This window comes from Siniperca chuatsi, linkage group LG4 (genome assembly GCF_020085105.1).
Source record: "Siniperca chuatsi isolate FFG_IHB_CAS linkage group LG4, ASM2008510v1, whole genome shotgun sequence".
NCBI lineage: Eukaryota > Metazoa > Chordata > Actinopteri > Centrarchiformes > Sinipercidae > Siniperca > Siniperca chuatsi.
Window position 1 is genome coordinate 20641083 of NC_058045.1, and position 13841 is coordinate 20654923.

General features: G+C 39.8%; 2 protein-coding genes across 5 annotated transcripts; one reads left to right on the forward strand and one right to left on the reverse strand.

Annotated features, from left to right (window-relative positions):
• Window positions 1-126: 126 nt before the first annotated feature.
• Window positions 127-4722, forward strand: atp6v1e1a (ATPase H+ transporting V1 subunit E1a). 2 transcript variants are annotated; one of them, XM_044193452.1, is made up of 10 exons: window positions 127-318; window positions 818-883; window positions 971-1080; window positions 1735-1801; window positions 2251-2340; window positions 2443-2511; window positions 2665-2759; window positions 2935-3022; window positions 3920-4030; window positions 4071-4722. In XM_044193452.1, exons 1-9 carry the CDS (start codon window positions 286-288, stop codon window positions 3980-3982), a joined length of 681 nt encoding a protein of 226 aa, XP_044049387.1. In that variant the 5' UTR covers window positions 127-285; the 3' UTR covers window positions 3983-4030; window positions 4071-4722. The 2 variants fall into 2 exon arrangements, with proteins under 2 accessions (XP_044049387.1, XP_044049386.1); XM_044193451.1 differs by having other exon boundaries at window positions 3920-4722.
• On the reverse strand, window positions 4577-12513 carry slc25a18 (solute carrier family 25 member 18). Of its 3 annotated transcripts, XM_044193449.1 has the most exons (11): window positions 12356-12512; window positions 11574-11616; window positions 10945-11260; window positions 10565-10690; window positions 9328-9383; window positions 9000-9090; window positions 8304-8419; window positions 7686-7872; window positions 6928-7091; window positions 6114-6189; window positions 4577-6006 (listed from the first exon to the last, which is right to left on the reverse strand). In XM_044193449.1, the coding sequence occupies exons 3-11, from the start codon at window positions 10962-10964 to the stop codon at window positions 5865-5867; spliced, it is 978 nt and encodes a 325-aa protein (XP_044049384.1). In that variant the 5' UTR covers window positions 10965-11260; window positions 11574-11616; window positions 12356-12512; the 3' UTR covers window positions 4577-5864. The 3 variants fall into 3 exon arrangements, with proteins under 3 accessions (XP_044049384.1, XP_044049385.1, XP_044049383.1); XM_044193450.1 differs by lacking the exon at window positions 11574-11616 and having other exon boundaries at window positions 10565-10687; window positions 12356-12513; XM_044193448.1 differs by lacking the exon at window positions 11574-11616.
• Window positions 12514-13841: the final 1328 nt, after the last annotated feature.

Genomic DNA, 13841 nt, shown 5'->3' on the forward strand with positions numbered 1-13841 from the left:
AAATATCTTAAATTATTTGAAAATTTAATATAAAAATTGGGAGGGAAGAGGCGCCCTTTCCTCACTCTTCCCATTTTAAGGACTTGACCTAGTGAGTACTTGTTTTATTTTGAAAGTTATGACCGGATGTTCTGTTCCGTTTTGTGTCGCTAGCTCGACGTGAATCCAACAAGAACGGGGAAAGTATGTTATTCTGTTTAACTGTACTGTGCAAGTGGTCGAGAATACTTTGTTTTGTTTTTTCTTTATAGACTTTACATAAACAAAACATATTGAAGAACAGACATGGCGCTCACCGATGCTGACGTTCAGAAACAGGTAAAGTAGACAATGTTAGATTCGTAACTGTTAAGTTTAACCACGTTTATCCCAGTGTAACTTTAGATAGCTAAACATAATAAACATCAACGCTAGCTAACGGGCTAAAACCTGAACTACCGTTGCGTGTAATGGTAGCTGTTTAATCATTATTTCGCACTATCTGTCGTTAAGTTTTGAGTTTGTTACTAAACGCGCTAAAGTTAAAATGTATTTTGTTTGGGCTTCGGTCATTTGACAGAATTGTGTCACATTATCACGCATGGAAAGTTGAAACAAACTATCGGTAATTGGTACAAGTTAACGTTAACACCCCCTGTCATATAGTCATGTTGATCTCTTAAAGTCTTTATAAAACTAACGTTTCTGTTTTATGTTATGAATTGAGAAGTGCTTTGTACTTGCATTTAGAAAATTGACATAACGTTATACATAAAGGTTGAACTTTGTGAGACAGCTGAATTTAAAGAAACTATTTTGTGTTTGTCTCTTGTTGCAGATCAAGCACATGATGGCCTTCATTGAGCAAGAGGCCAAAGAGAAAGTTGAGGAAATTGATGCAAAGGTAATTGAAGTGTGTCTGCCAGTCAGTCTTGTGATTTTTGCTGCAGTGACCAGTAATAGGCCATGTCATATACCCATCTGTTTACAGGCGGAGGAAGAGTTCAACATCGAGAAAGGTCGTCTGGTGCAGACTCAGCGGGTGAAAATCATGGAATACTATGAGAAGAAGGAAAAGCATATTGAACAACATAAGAAAATGTGAGTTGATGGTCGTTTTTTGGCAGTTTAGGAAAGTTTGTTTGTTTATAGCTCAGCTGTCATATGGGTTTGTCTGTTTCTGTCATTTTTTGTCATTGTTTATCTCACACTTCAATCAAATATTTTAATATATTTAATATAATATTCAAATACAGATTTGAGTATTAACAATCTTACATTTTATGAGACTTTGGCAGCCTTGACTTGTCTTCAGATGGATTGAGAGGCAAGCGGGTGAACTAATATACTAGCCGCGTCAACAAATTGAATCAGTTCTTAACAGATACATTAGTCTTTCAGTCACTTTGGTGCTCGGTTACCTTCTTGTCCTGAGTTTTTCCTTTCTGAGCTATCTTCATGTCCCCCCTGTTATGGTTGCCTTGTTAAACTCAATGTTCCTCATTACAGTTGAGTGTAAATAAATATTTGTAACTACATCGCCTTCCTGGCTCCTGAACTCTTTACATGAAGACTCTCAGCACGAACGTTACCAAATCTGCCTCTTCAAATCCAGTTGCGGTGGCAAAGGCGACTTATAATCAATGTGTTGTGAGAACTGGGTGTCATGCAGAACAGCTGTTTAATAGGCATGCTGTATTACATGTTTATGTCAGTAGCTAATTTACTCATTGACTTTTCCTTCCACTCTCACAGCCAGATGTCCAACATGATGAACCAAGCGAGGCTGAAGGTGCTGAAGGCCCGTGATGACATGATCACGGTTAGAGATCAATGCTCATATCTTACACACATATTCAGTTCATGTTACACAACTGACACCCACATTTCTCACATTTACATTCAGTATATTGAAAATACATTAAAATGTGTCTTATTTACAACTACTATTAGGTTGCATTCATGAGTTAGCTTTGTGTGCATATTTATACATGCCATTAGTGTGCATGAGTGCTTATGTTTTGTCCTATTCACCCCTGAGTTAAGTTCCTACATTTCAGTTGGGTTCCACCACCCTAATACAATGAAGGTGAATGGATTTTCTTTTATGGTCCTCTGATCATTGAAAAATAATATTTACCTGTCACCACAGACAAGCATTTACGGAGCACTGCCTCTACACTTTATTTTATATGTGTCTGATTCCACAGTATCTGAATAAGAGTGTTTATGAGCATGACATTCATGAGACATATGTGTCTCTTGTCTCAGGATTTGTTGAATGAGGCTCGTCAAAGACTTGGAGAGATTGCCAAGGACCCTGCTAGGTACTCTACCCTATTGGAGGGCCTGGTGCTTCAGGTAAAATCTCCAACTGCTCTCATGGGAAGATACAGGTAAATCAACAATTTATTGGTTTGTTGGTTCTCTATGTCTTCTGAGTTTGTGCATTTCACTTTTCAGGCATTTTATCAACTGCTGGAACCTAAAGTTACTGTTCGCTGCCGACAGCAAGATGTAGAAATGGTTCAGGTGAGGTTGACGTCACTTTAGTGTTGCATGTTGATGATAATTGTAACAAGTTATTTAGGAAAGCACAGGTAATTAATTGCAAGAGCCTCTGCATCTTTTGTTGCATTCATGATAGTTGGTAGTGTTAAATAAGTCTGTTTTATTGCTTGACAGGCTGCAGTTAATAAAAGTGTCCCCATTTACAAAGAGGCAGTGAAGAGCAGCATAGTCGTCAAAATCGACCTGGAACGTTTTCTTCCATCACAGCTGTAAGATGATTTAATGTACTTTAACATCAGCTCCTACTCTTTGATTTTAAATGTATCGTCAGGTTACTAACTTTTCTTATTGTGAATATGATTGAAAAAGGTGAAGAAAAGATATACTTAAGCTGTGTTTGGTTCTCTCATATTTGTAATAAGTCTCTACTGTTTATTTTAACAGCTGCGGCGGAGTTGAAGTATATAATGATAATGGGAAGATCAAGGTTTCCAACACTTTGGAGAGCCGGCTAGAACTTACGGCACATCAGGTAGAGTAACTTTGATAATATAGCTAAAATCCAAATAATCATTTATGACCTTTTATAACACACTAAATGTAGTTTCTGCTGTTTGTCTGTGGAGGGCAGCATAGCCCACTTTGTTTTCCAGTGAGCCTAATTACCTAAGGAGAGTAGGAGAGTTGTAAGTGAAAAATTATTTAGATCATTCAGGCAAGACTGTCATGCTACACACAAATTTACCATACTTAATTAAACTTTATTTATTCTAGCCTTGTGTTTAGAGTACCTGCTCTTGTCGCAGATAAACTCTGAGAGGTCAGAGGAATTTGTTTTGAGCATGCATCCCAAATGGTTTCTGCTTCCTACACACAGCTGCAGATTCAGGCAATAGCATTGTTGCTACATAGGAATCCTATGAAAAATAATTATTTAATAAGCGTTCTTATTTGTGCACAAAGCAAAGACAAACATCCTTGTCAAAATGTATGCACAGAAACTTTAATACATTTTTTCTCTATTTGCAAGCAAGAAGCTTTCTTTTGTCTTTAAGTTTTAGCACTTGACTTCTAACACTAGAAATAATCTAAGGAACTTTGGATAGAAGATGTAAATACAAAGAAGTAACCAGGACACATGCCCCTCAAAGGCCATGTGTACAGCCAACTACAGTCCATGATAATGTAGTTGACAGTATTGTTTGTAGATAGGCAACATGTTTGTATCGACAAAACATTTGACAAATGCCTAGTATTTTTTTTTGTTTGTCTTTTAGGAAATTAGAGACTATTATTAGATCTATTGTTAGTTAACTTCCCTTTATGTCCATGAATGATGATGATAAATTATTTCAGTAATTTATCATCCAGGTTTTTCCTTGTAGTTTCTTGTGTGCACTTATTTGTATCTTGACTTTACACCTGACAGATGATGCCTGAGATCAGAGTGAACTTGTTTGGTGCCAACCCCAACCGCAGGTTCACGGATTAGCAGTGGATTTGAAGAGAGCAGTGCGGACACGGGTGGAACATATAAGGTGACCACAGACCATCATCATAGTGATCAAGAGTCTGTACAATCACCTGCCAATCATCAGGGTCAACGAAAACCCGGATTTACTTAATAGGATGCTACGGATGTGTTCATATATCTTTTTTTATTTTTGTACTAATACTAATGCACTTATGTTTAAGTGCCCTCTATTTTACCTCTCCAGGGGTTGTCTAAAGGACTGCTTTAAATTGCAATGGCATTACAAATGTGTTTTCCTTCAGTTGCTTTGGGAAATCTGTTGCTCTTTACTACTTGATTAAAGTAATCAAAGCTACATATTTAGGTCACCAAAGATACACATTTTCACTTCACATACTTAGTCTACATTTTCTGTAGACTACACTACAGCCTATGATGAGGTTGATTATGTTTGCCAAACATCACTTTTTTACTGTCTTTACTGTTTGACTGTGTGTGTGTGCATGTGCGCGCGCGCACACATGCGGGCGGGCAGAGAAAGCATATTTACCATTGTTCTGAAGCACTTGACATACAAAAACCAAAGAAATAAATGTGTGTGACACAGAGAAATCAGCATGTATGAGATATTTTTATTTACAGCAAACAGTTTACTCAGGCTATGTTCATTCTACAGTGAGGAAAATGTAGTAGCCTAGGTACACTAGCCACATCAAAATGTGTGTTGCATTAAAAATGTAAAAAAAAAAAAAAAAAAAGCTTTTAGTGCCACCCAGTGGACTTAAGTAATGGCAAACAGTTGGCAAGACATGGTGCCATACTCCCTCCATGGGTCCAACAAATATAATTGTCCTCGCTATATCAGACTCGAGTACCAAATCAATGGTTCGACACTGCCAATTCCACTGAATTCATTTAAAACTTATAGTTTGGATACTTTAGAAACTAGCAGCAATGATAAGGCTTTAATTGCTTTTATTTTAGTTATTGTGCACGCATCATTTGAAGCAACATATTTTTATGTGTAACTAAGCAGTAAAATCAGCCCTAGGCTTCTTACGGGTTTTATTTAAATCCTTCCAAGCTGTGGAGAAGAGGAAGTCAAGGCTATGAGACAGCGGCCAAACAGTCTAACCTGTGGCCTTTAGGCAGCGAGTTAGCTGTGTGTTTGGGTATATTGTATGCTAATACAGGGATTAAATCATTACCATCAGATTAACAAATGACTTTAGAGACACTGGCAGGCAGCACCTCCCAATCCAGTGACGGAATCCAAGATTACAACTCAGACTTCACGGATGGAGTGGGAGGGACACATAACAGGGTAGGCAGAAGGAGATCAAGTTCCTGAAGTCAAGCCACTTCAGACTCTGACATCAAACGCTATGCAGTATTAGCTTTTGATAAAGATTGAAAGGGGAATTTGTCCCTTAACATTGGATGATGCACAGTTCTTCATCATGACTGTACAAATGTTCAGATTGGTAGGCATTTTAGTTAACAGCCTCAAACATCATGCAGCAGCTCTCTCTTAACAAACCAGACAGAGTAATCTCTCCCAGGTGAAAGGAAAAGCCCCAGATATATTGCAACAAGCACACAGGCATAACCCAGACAACTTGGGGAACATACCCTCAGATTAGTCATACACATTCACAGGACCGTGTTTAACCTACGGAATCCTGTTGACAGCATGTAAAAACCTAGAGAAACATGATTAGTGTGAACCCATTGGTCCACATATTAGTAAATAGAGCCTCTTCATATCTCAGACCATTCCTCTTCCTTTGGTTAGTGGCCGTATTTCCCCCTGTCTGTATTCACCGCATTCACTGCAGATTAAAGCAGCAAATTATCTGTACAGAGACAAAACAACCACCGCCACCAATGCCAAACACCGCTATCCCAGCAAACCTAGCACCGTCTCCCCTACCCCAAGAAAGTAGACACCCTGCGCAATGCCGAAAAGAGGAGCGATGACTAGAGCACGACACGTTGCGCCCTTCAGGAATGCTGCGGGGCCCTCCCGACTCATGATGCGCCTGCAAAAGTACAGGCGGGAGAAAAACAATGAAAGAAGATGTTACAAGACTCTTTACATTTATGAATATTAAGGCAACAAATGTTTAATCATAGACTAAACTCTTACTGTGTGCAGTCAACAATTCCTCTGTATGTGTCCTCACCAACACCTTTTTGCAGGGTCTGCAGACGAGTCTTTATGACTGTACAGGGATTTAAAACACAGAAATGCCATCATTACATCAACTCAAAGATAACTGAGTGTCAGTTAAAGCAAACAGCAGCCACTGTGGCCACAAATAACAATAATCATAATGATAAAGGCTAACGGGGTGTAACAGAAACACAAGTAGAGAAGTCAAAAACTCAGTGAACTGACTCAGTAATGTTACTTACACACAATGACTGTCTGAAATCACTCCCTATTTACTATAGGGCATTTATTCACGATATTGTTCTCTGATATTGAATTCCACAATGCAACAGAAAAAGCAGCGTCCATGGCATGCACGCTGCTTTCTGCGAATAATCCCACGATGCAATGCATTGAATTTTATAGATTCGAAAATTATCATTGGTGACGCAAAGTGTCCGAGAATGAGTGAACAAGGGAGTGATTTCGGACAGAGCCAATATCTATCTACAGTTTGCTAACCTTAGCGACCATAAGCTACTGGTCATACCAGACCAAGTGAGGCTATAGAGACAAAACCTTTGAGTTGCGTTTTATTGCTGATGAATTCAACTTTTCATTTGTAAGAGGAAGATTGTGTTATTTCATCTTTCAAAAGTTACATAGTTTTGCTTTAAAAATTTTAATTAAAGGGAAGTTGGTCTTGTACATACACCTGCTATCTTTGTGAGTTGCAGAGGCTTAAGTCCTCATTCACACCCCACCTCCTCTCCTACCATCTCTCTGTTTGTTTCTTTCTCCCACTCACCATCCAGTGGCGTTACAGCCACAGCTGCCACTGAGCCTGCGGTGCAGCCTGCCAAAAAGGACTGCCAGAATGGCGCCCGGCCCTGCACATCACCCTGGCTTTCCCGGCCCAGCGCGTTTAGGTTGGCAAACAGAGGGAAGTAGATCATTGAGAAGGGGACATCCCTGAAAAATATGATTTTAAAAAATGGGTTAGATGAAATGAGACAAAAGGAAAGTGAGAGAGAGAGAGTCTGTATTACAGGTTAAGGCATGGAGAAAGAAATGGGATTGGGTGAGAAGCAGGGAGAGAGAAAGAGACATGGCCCCATCCAACTGCAGTATAGCAGCCAGACATAGCTGCAGGACTCTATTGATCAGTGTTGATTGACAGAGGTGTCAGGAAATACAACAAACGCAGTGTGCGTTATGCAATGTAAAGTCAACTCATTAAAGCAGTGATGACAGAGTTGAATGAGAGGAGAGACAGAGCTGGAGAACACTGTGAATGGTCGTTTATGTGACATTTTTAAAGGTTTCCAACATCAAATCAAAATTATGGGAAATGACTGACAGTGTGCTTTTCTCCTGCTATGTATTTATGTTAAGAGTATGTAACTATGGTTGGCCTCTGTCTCAGGCTGGCTTTTTACTTTAGTTGTGAAATAGTAATTAATTACATACATGTTCATTAAAAGTAAAAAAGAGACAAGTAAAACAAATTTCATGTATAGTGAGTAAGTGAGTGAGTGTGTGTGTTTATGTCTTTGTGTGTATGACCTCATTAAGGTCGCTCCTGCCCCCCTGTAGAGGCCTCCCAGTCCACGAGTCTTCAACAACTCTACAGTGATGCCGGTGGCTGAGGGCCGTGGTGGAAGGCTCTGTTGCGCTGGTGGGGGGGCCACCAACGATGGAGCTGGACCAGGAGCAGCAGCCTGAGCTGGAGTTGGAACAGGCCTCTGGGCAGCTGATAGTCAAACACACACTGTCTCAGGTTAGAAAAGACATGCAGGCTAATGGAATCCTGCAGATATCACTTTGTTACTGAACAGGATGGGCTACCAACCTTTGGTTTTCCCATTTTTGACAAAAAAAGTAAATGGGAAGCATGCCAAAAGATGGATGCCACATTTATAAACAATATGTGAACACTCACATTGGGTCTTGTTTATTGTGAACCACAGTATATGACTAGACTTACACCAAATCAATCTTAGTATACATATCAGAAAAAATGCAATTTTCGGAGTCGATTTACTTCCTGAGTAGGATTTCCAAGATTCCAGTGCATTGCATCCTTTTACACTGACATTAATTTTGACACACTGCATCTTGGTATTTGTACAAAGGGGAAAAAAACTCTTTGGAAAAAAGCATTGAATCCAGTGACCAACTCACCGAGCCTTCCTGCATCCTGCAGCTGGATCTTAAGCATCTCCATGGGAGTGGTGACTACCACCTGACAGGTCCCAGCCCCACACCCTGCCAGTATCTCCCCCCACAGGGGCAAATGCCTGGAAACACAATAAAGTGTCGGTAACAGATATACAGCATTAACAAGAGTAAGGTTCTGTGATAACAGGCCACGTGTCCATTTATTGACTTTTACAATTCCTGGATTCCTATATTCTCTTTCAATTTTATTTTGTAAATTACACTAATCAGTCTACAGGTCTAAAGTTAACACTAGATTATTTAAAACTAGGTTAAAGATTGACATGCTTGGTTTCATGCTGCACAAATAAAATACAGATGCAACAGCAATTTTAATTAGTACCAGTTAGCTAAAAGAATTCCAAATGAAAAAACATATTTTTCATTTAACATGAAAGCACCATCTCACTGTGATGGCATTCAGCAAAAGTGACCAAAAAGTCTCTAAAACAAAACAAATTCTTTACTTATTTTAACTAATTAATGTAGTTTTAATTTACTATAATAACCTTGGCCAATTTTTCAAAACCAATATTATTTAACATAACATAAAATTAATCTAATTTGTGTTTGACATATAACGTAGCTTGAGGTGATTTTTCTGTAGCTTCATTACTGTATGTGTCATGATGTATCACTGAAGGACGAAAATCAATGTACCCATCCTTAGAGAGCTTCTGTCTGAAGACGTCATTGGCAGCCAGCTTGATGGCTTTTTCTGGTGTAACAAGAGTGAGGTTCACTGCTGCACCTGGAAAACACAAACAGGCTGATGACAGTGACACACAACAGTTTCCACTGAGGTACACAAACAGAACAAACCTAAACAGCAGCTTATGGCTCACCACCGTGGACTTATAGCAGTAGACACTGTTTATCATGATAAAAATCTCATGGGAGAAACAACAGCGTAGGTGGCCAGATTAAGCTTATAGTAAAGCACAGTTAAAGTGTCGCTTGTCACAGGGATTAGAAATGCAAAGAATACCTCTATAACATCCAAAATAGCCTTCTGAGCGTACCGTCTTTGCCAGGCAGTCCAGCCTTTTAAAGACAAAAAAGAAAACAATTGACATTTTGTCTGTTTTTCATATATAGGATATTGTGTGAAGTAATTAGGTCCTAGAATACACCATAATAATGTTCATATCTTTCACCATTAACTCCACTGACATTTAGGTCAAATTAGTAGTATTATGCTTCATTTATAAGCGTCATCACCGGCCTGGCCTTTACCCAAATATACCATCACCCTATATCCTGTCACAACAACAAACTGGACAGAGACCAGTGGTGTCAATGAAGTGTATGAGCAGTTCTGTCGAAATTCTCTCTTTTTTTTTCTTTGCAAAGAACAGAAAAAATCCAACCTCCTCACTGGGCCTTGAGGGGAGTCATCCAAGCTATTTTTCCATTTCTGACTCACAGTGGAAAGCAGTCTAAAATGTCTCTGCTGGTGAACACAGGATGGCCACGCCCAGTCAGCCAGCAGTATTGATGCCCACCAGATGTGCGCAGTTAAAAATTCAGGGTTGGTGTGTCTTTTAAGGACACTGTCTTTTTCTCTGCATCTCTTGATTTTGTTTTTGATTAAAACTTCATCACAAACTGAGGTAATGGAATGTGAAATAGTTTTTAGAGCATTTGTTTGAACATTTGTCAGGTTTTAGATAAATTAGTGAATACAATCCACCATTCAAAGTTATCACGGCAGTCCATCAAAACACACGCTGTATACAGCCATTCCTAATATGGTCCCATGAGTCCCATGATGAAAAAAAAAAACAAAAACAAAAAAACTGGACCAAATATGGGAAGAGTTGTGTTTAGCTGTGCTGCTCCACCCTTTGAGATTCAGTGGAAAAGTATGTGAGTTGGAATAAGCTAAATTACTCTGGCTTGTTTGTAGCTCAAATTAAAGAGTGCTGTTAACTAGAAAGCACATTTACCACCATTCATCACCAGCAGATGTTTTGAAAAGGTTTTACAGTTTAGACTTTCGGTATTGTTTATATTTGCATGCATGTCTGTAGCATTTTTTAACTTCAAAGATAAAGATGAATATAGAGGCCTTTTCTCAATAAAAACTATTTAAAAGAAGAAAAAAAATCAATCAGGGATGCTAAGACAAAAATATTGCAGTAATGTGAAAGCCCTTATCTTTGAACAGTATGTGGCAGATCAATGAGTGTCGGGTTACTTTGAGTCAGGGGAGCCCTACTCACATTCCTTTGTAGACTTGGACGCCCTGCTGGTTCTGTAGGCGGGTCTTAGCCAGGTCAATAGGAAATACACATGTCACACCAACCAGGCCTGCCACGCCCCCATTAATCAGCTTAGCAGGGAGGCTGCTAAGGGATCAACAGACACACGCACACATGCATGCACAGACCCATGTAAACGTAGTCACCAACACAAGACATGAAAATGGCGCATCCATTCGTGGACAAAGATGCAAATAAAGCGGCCATACAGAGTTTCCCCAACCAGACACACACACACAGAGAGAGTGCAAAAGACAAACATTAACACAGCTGCTGCTGCCCCTTTTAGTGAATACATTTAGTCTTCATTGAGCTAAACGAACAAGGTAAAGATAACTTACCTGACTTTCTTCTCTGCCATCCTGCTTGTGTTTGGGCTCCAGGCCCAGGCCCGCTACTCCTCTCCTCCTCCTCCTCCTCCTCCTCCTCCTCCACCACCTACTCCTCCTCTTCGTCTTCCTTTTCCTCTTCCTCTTCCCTCCCACACTTCGGCACACAGCCCAAAGTTGTCACCACAGCTTAACCCTCACCTGCCCACCCACGCCACAAAAGCAGCTCGCTGCTTCTTTTAATGGGGCAGCACTGGACCGCCTTCTTCTTCTCCCTGGTACGGCAGGGGTGGATACCCTTTTCAAAACCCAATCTCTCCCCCACTGTCTGGAAACACAAAACACATGCAGGTAATATGGATTCAAGTGAGACCAATGTTTCTTTATTCTACATGACACATAGGTATTGTCTTTCTCTTTGTGATGACTTTGTAAATTGGTAGGAGCGTATAGATGTGATGGAGGATTTACACACCTCAGGGTCTATAAAAATCAGGTTTAGTCATTCATAAATGTGAATAGCGGCATATCCCAGGACTACCACTGAGACAGAACATCTTGAGTCTCTCTAATCTGCCAGCTAAAAGGGATAAGAGTATTTGATCTAGCAAGGAGGGCAGAACTGAAAATGAGGGGCTTACCAGTATTCTTTTACGGCATTTGGAATCCAGCATTTACAAAGGACTGAAAAGGAGACTTGAATTGAAGGTGGGAAATTTGTTTGACAAGGTTTATTCTTTTTTTTGTTTTGGAAGTACAATAGTTTGTAGTGTAGCCTAAGAAGTGTGTTTCGCAGATAATAGAAATGCTGTTGAAACCTTATCTGGGGTTCACAGCTTGCTTTCCTATACTATGTTCTCTGTTTCTTTCAATCTTTTTCTGCCTTTTCCCCTCCTGACTTCCCCCTTCCTTCAGCTCCCTAATTAATCTCTCTTAATCTCTCCACCTCCATTCCGCCTCTATTTTTACCACTGTAAACCTTCACTCTATCCTCGCCTGTGTGGACGGAAACAACCAGTTTTTGCTTTGTTCATCCTCTCATCTTAATTTGTATCTTCTGATGTCATCACCTCAACTTTTTCATGTCCAAATATTTTATCTATTTCTGTCCCCTTCATACTCTTGTCTTTTCCATTGCTGGATCCTAGTCACATTCTACACATGCCTTTCACAGAGCCTCTTTCTGTGAAACTTTCTTTCAGCTCAGTTCCATTCACACACAGTAGTGACCCTGCCAAAACACAGACAAGGGTGCCTCACCCCAAGCCAACCTCGAGCTCCCAGACCTCTGTTTCCCCTAAAAACTGCACTGGAACTCCCCTCTCACACAGTTCACTCAGCACAAGCCCCACGAGACAGCTTTCAAAAAAACTTCATTTTCTTCCATCACAGAGACGTAGCAATGGGGGAATGAGGGTCTTACCTCTGTCGGTGCATCCCACAGACAGGATCAAGCTGTCCACTTTCCTTTCACTTCAACAATGTGTGCAGCAATGGTAGTCAAGCGAGAGCGATCTGAGAGAGCCAGCCGCCACTCAGGGTCCGTTGCACAAACACCAGCATTGTCCTGCTGCCTAAGTCCCTCCCTCTTGTGGTGACTCCCTGTGTGACACAGCCCCAGCAACACAGCTCTGCACTAACACAACTCGACATAAACTCATGCCTGTGGAGCTGCTGTCACAGCACACACGCAACAGACACGGCAGGGACAAATACCCACAATTATAACTCAGTGTGTCTTGTTTCCCAGAATATATATACATATATATGCACAACATGAACAGCAACAAAAAAGGCTGCCCATCAGTAATGAGCTCTCTATTCAACAGTCCCGGTATTACATAATACTGCTAGGCACATGGAATTCCACAAATGTTCACAGACTACTACCAAGTAACAGTGATATACCAACACAATTATTACTCTTTGGGACTTTTATTATTGGTGAATAAGTAAAAGGAGGTAAGTAAAGGACAAGAAGGTTATGTAAGGACATCATGAAAAAGAGCATGTGACTACCACAGCAACTACTCACTGCCCCTAAACTATTTCTTCATAAGCATTGATTGATGTATTGATTCCTGTTAATGGAAAAAGAATTACTGTCAGTGATCATTTAACTCATCAGCAGGGAAAATCTTTGATTAAAGATGATATTTCCTAGGTTGACTTTCACATTTAAAGCACTTGGTTACACCATACACAATGGTGTACCCAAGTGCTGTTACACCATATCGTTAAAAAAGTTATTTGAGGTGAAAATAGAAAACTGCTTGTGACCTCTATATCACTATGCAGCATTGGTGAAAGAGTGGCTGTCTCTGTTTCCAACCAAGAGAGTCAGCAGCCAGCACAGGATTACCTCTTTTGCAACAGATGACTATTCTTAAGATTTGGACTGAGGATAAAGAAAAGAATTCTTTATTAGAGTATAAAGTGAGAAATTGTTTAAAAATGAATCAGAAATACAGAAATACTTTATTGATCCCCAAGGGGAAACTCTTAAACATAAAACATAACTACACTACAACTCTAACTCTTCTACACTACATATTAATATGTGGTTCAGAGATACCAGTTATCTCCTCTCATTATACAGTACCTCAGCCTATTTAAATATCCCAAGTAAGGAAACAAAAGGATTTTTTTAAATTAATTTTATTAGGTAAAATGTGGCCTCTAAGTTAATATATAATGAAAAGCATAACAGATAGATAGACCAACTTGCCCAGTCACGTGTGCATACACATATACTTTTTCATTGATGATTGTATTCAATGTGTTACAATACCATGATAGCACACTTTTGGCATGAGTGGCTCTATTGCAAAATAAAAAGTGTCCTGAAGTGATAGAAGTAGTATTCAGATGCTTTACTTAAGTAAAAGTAGCAATACCAAAGTACAAAA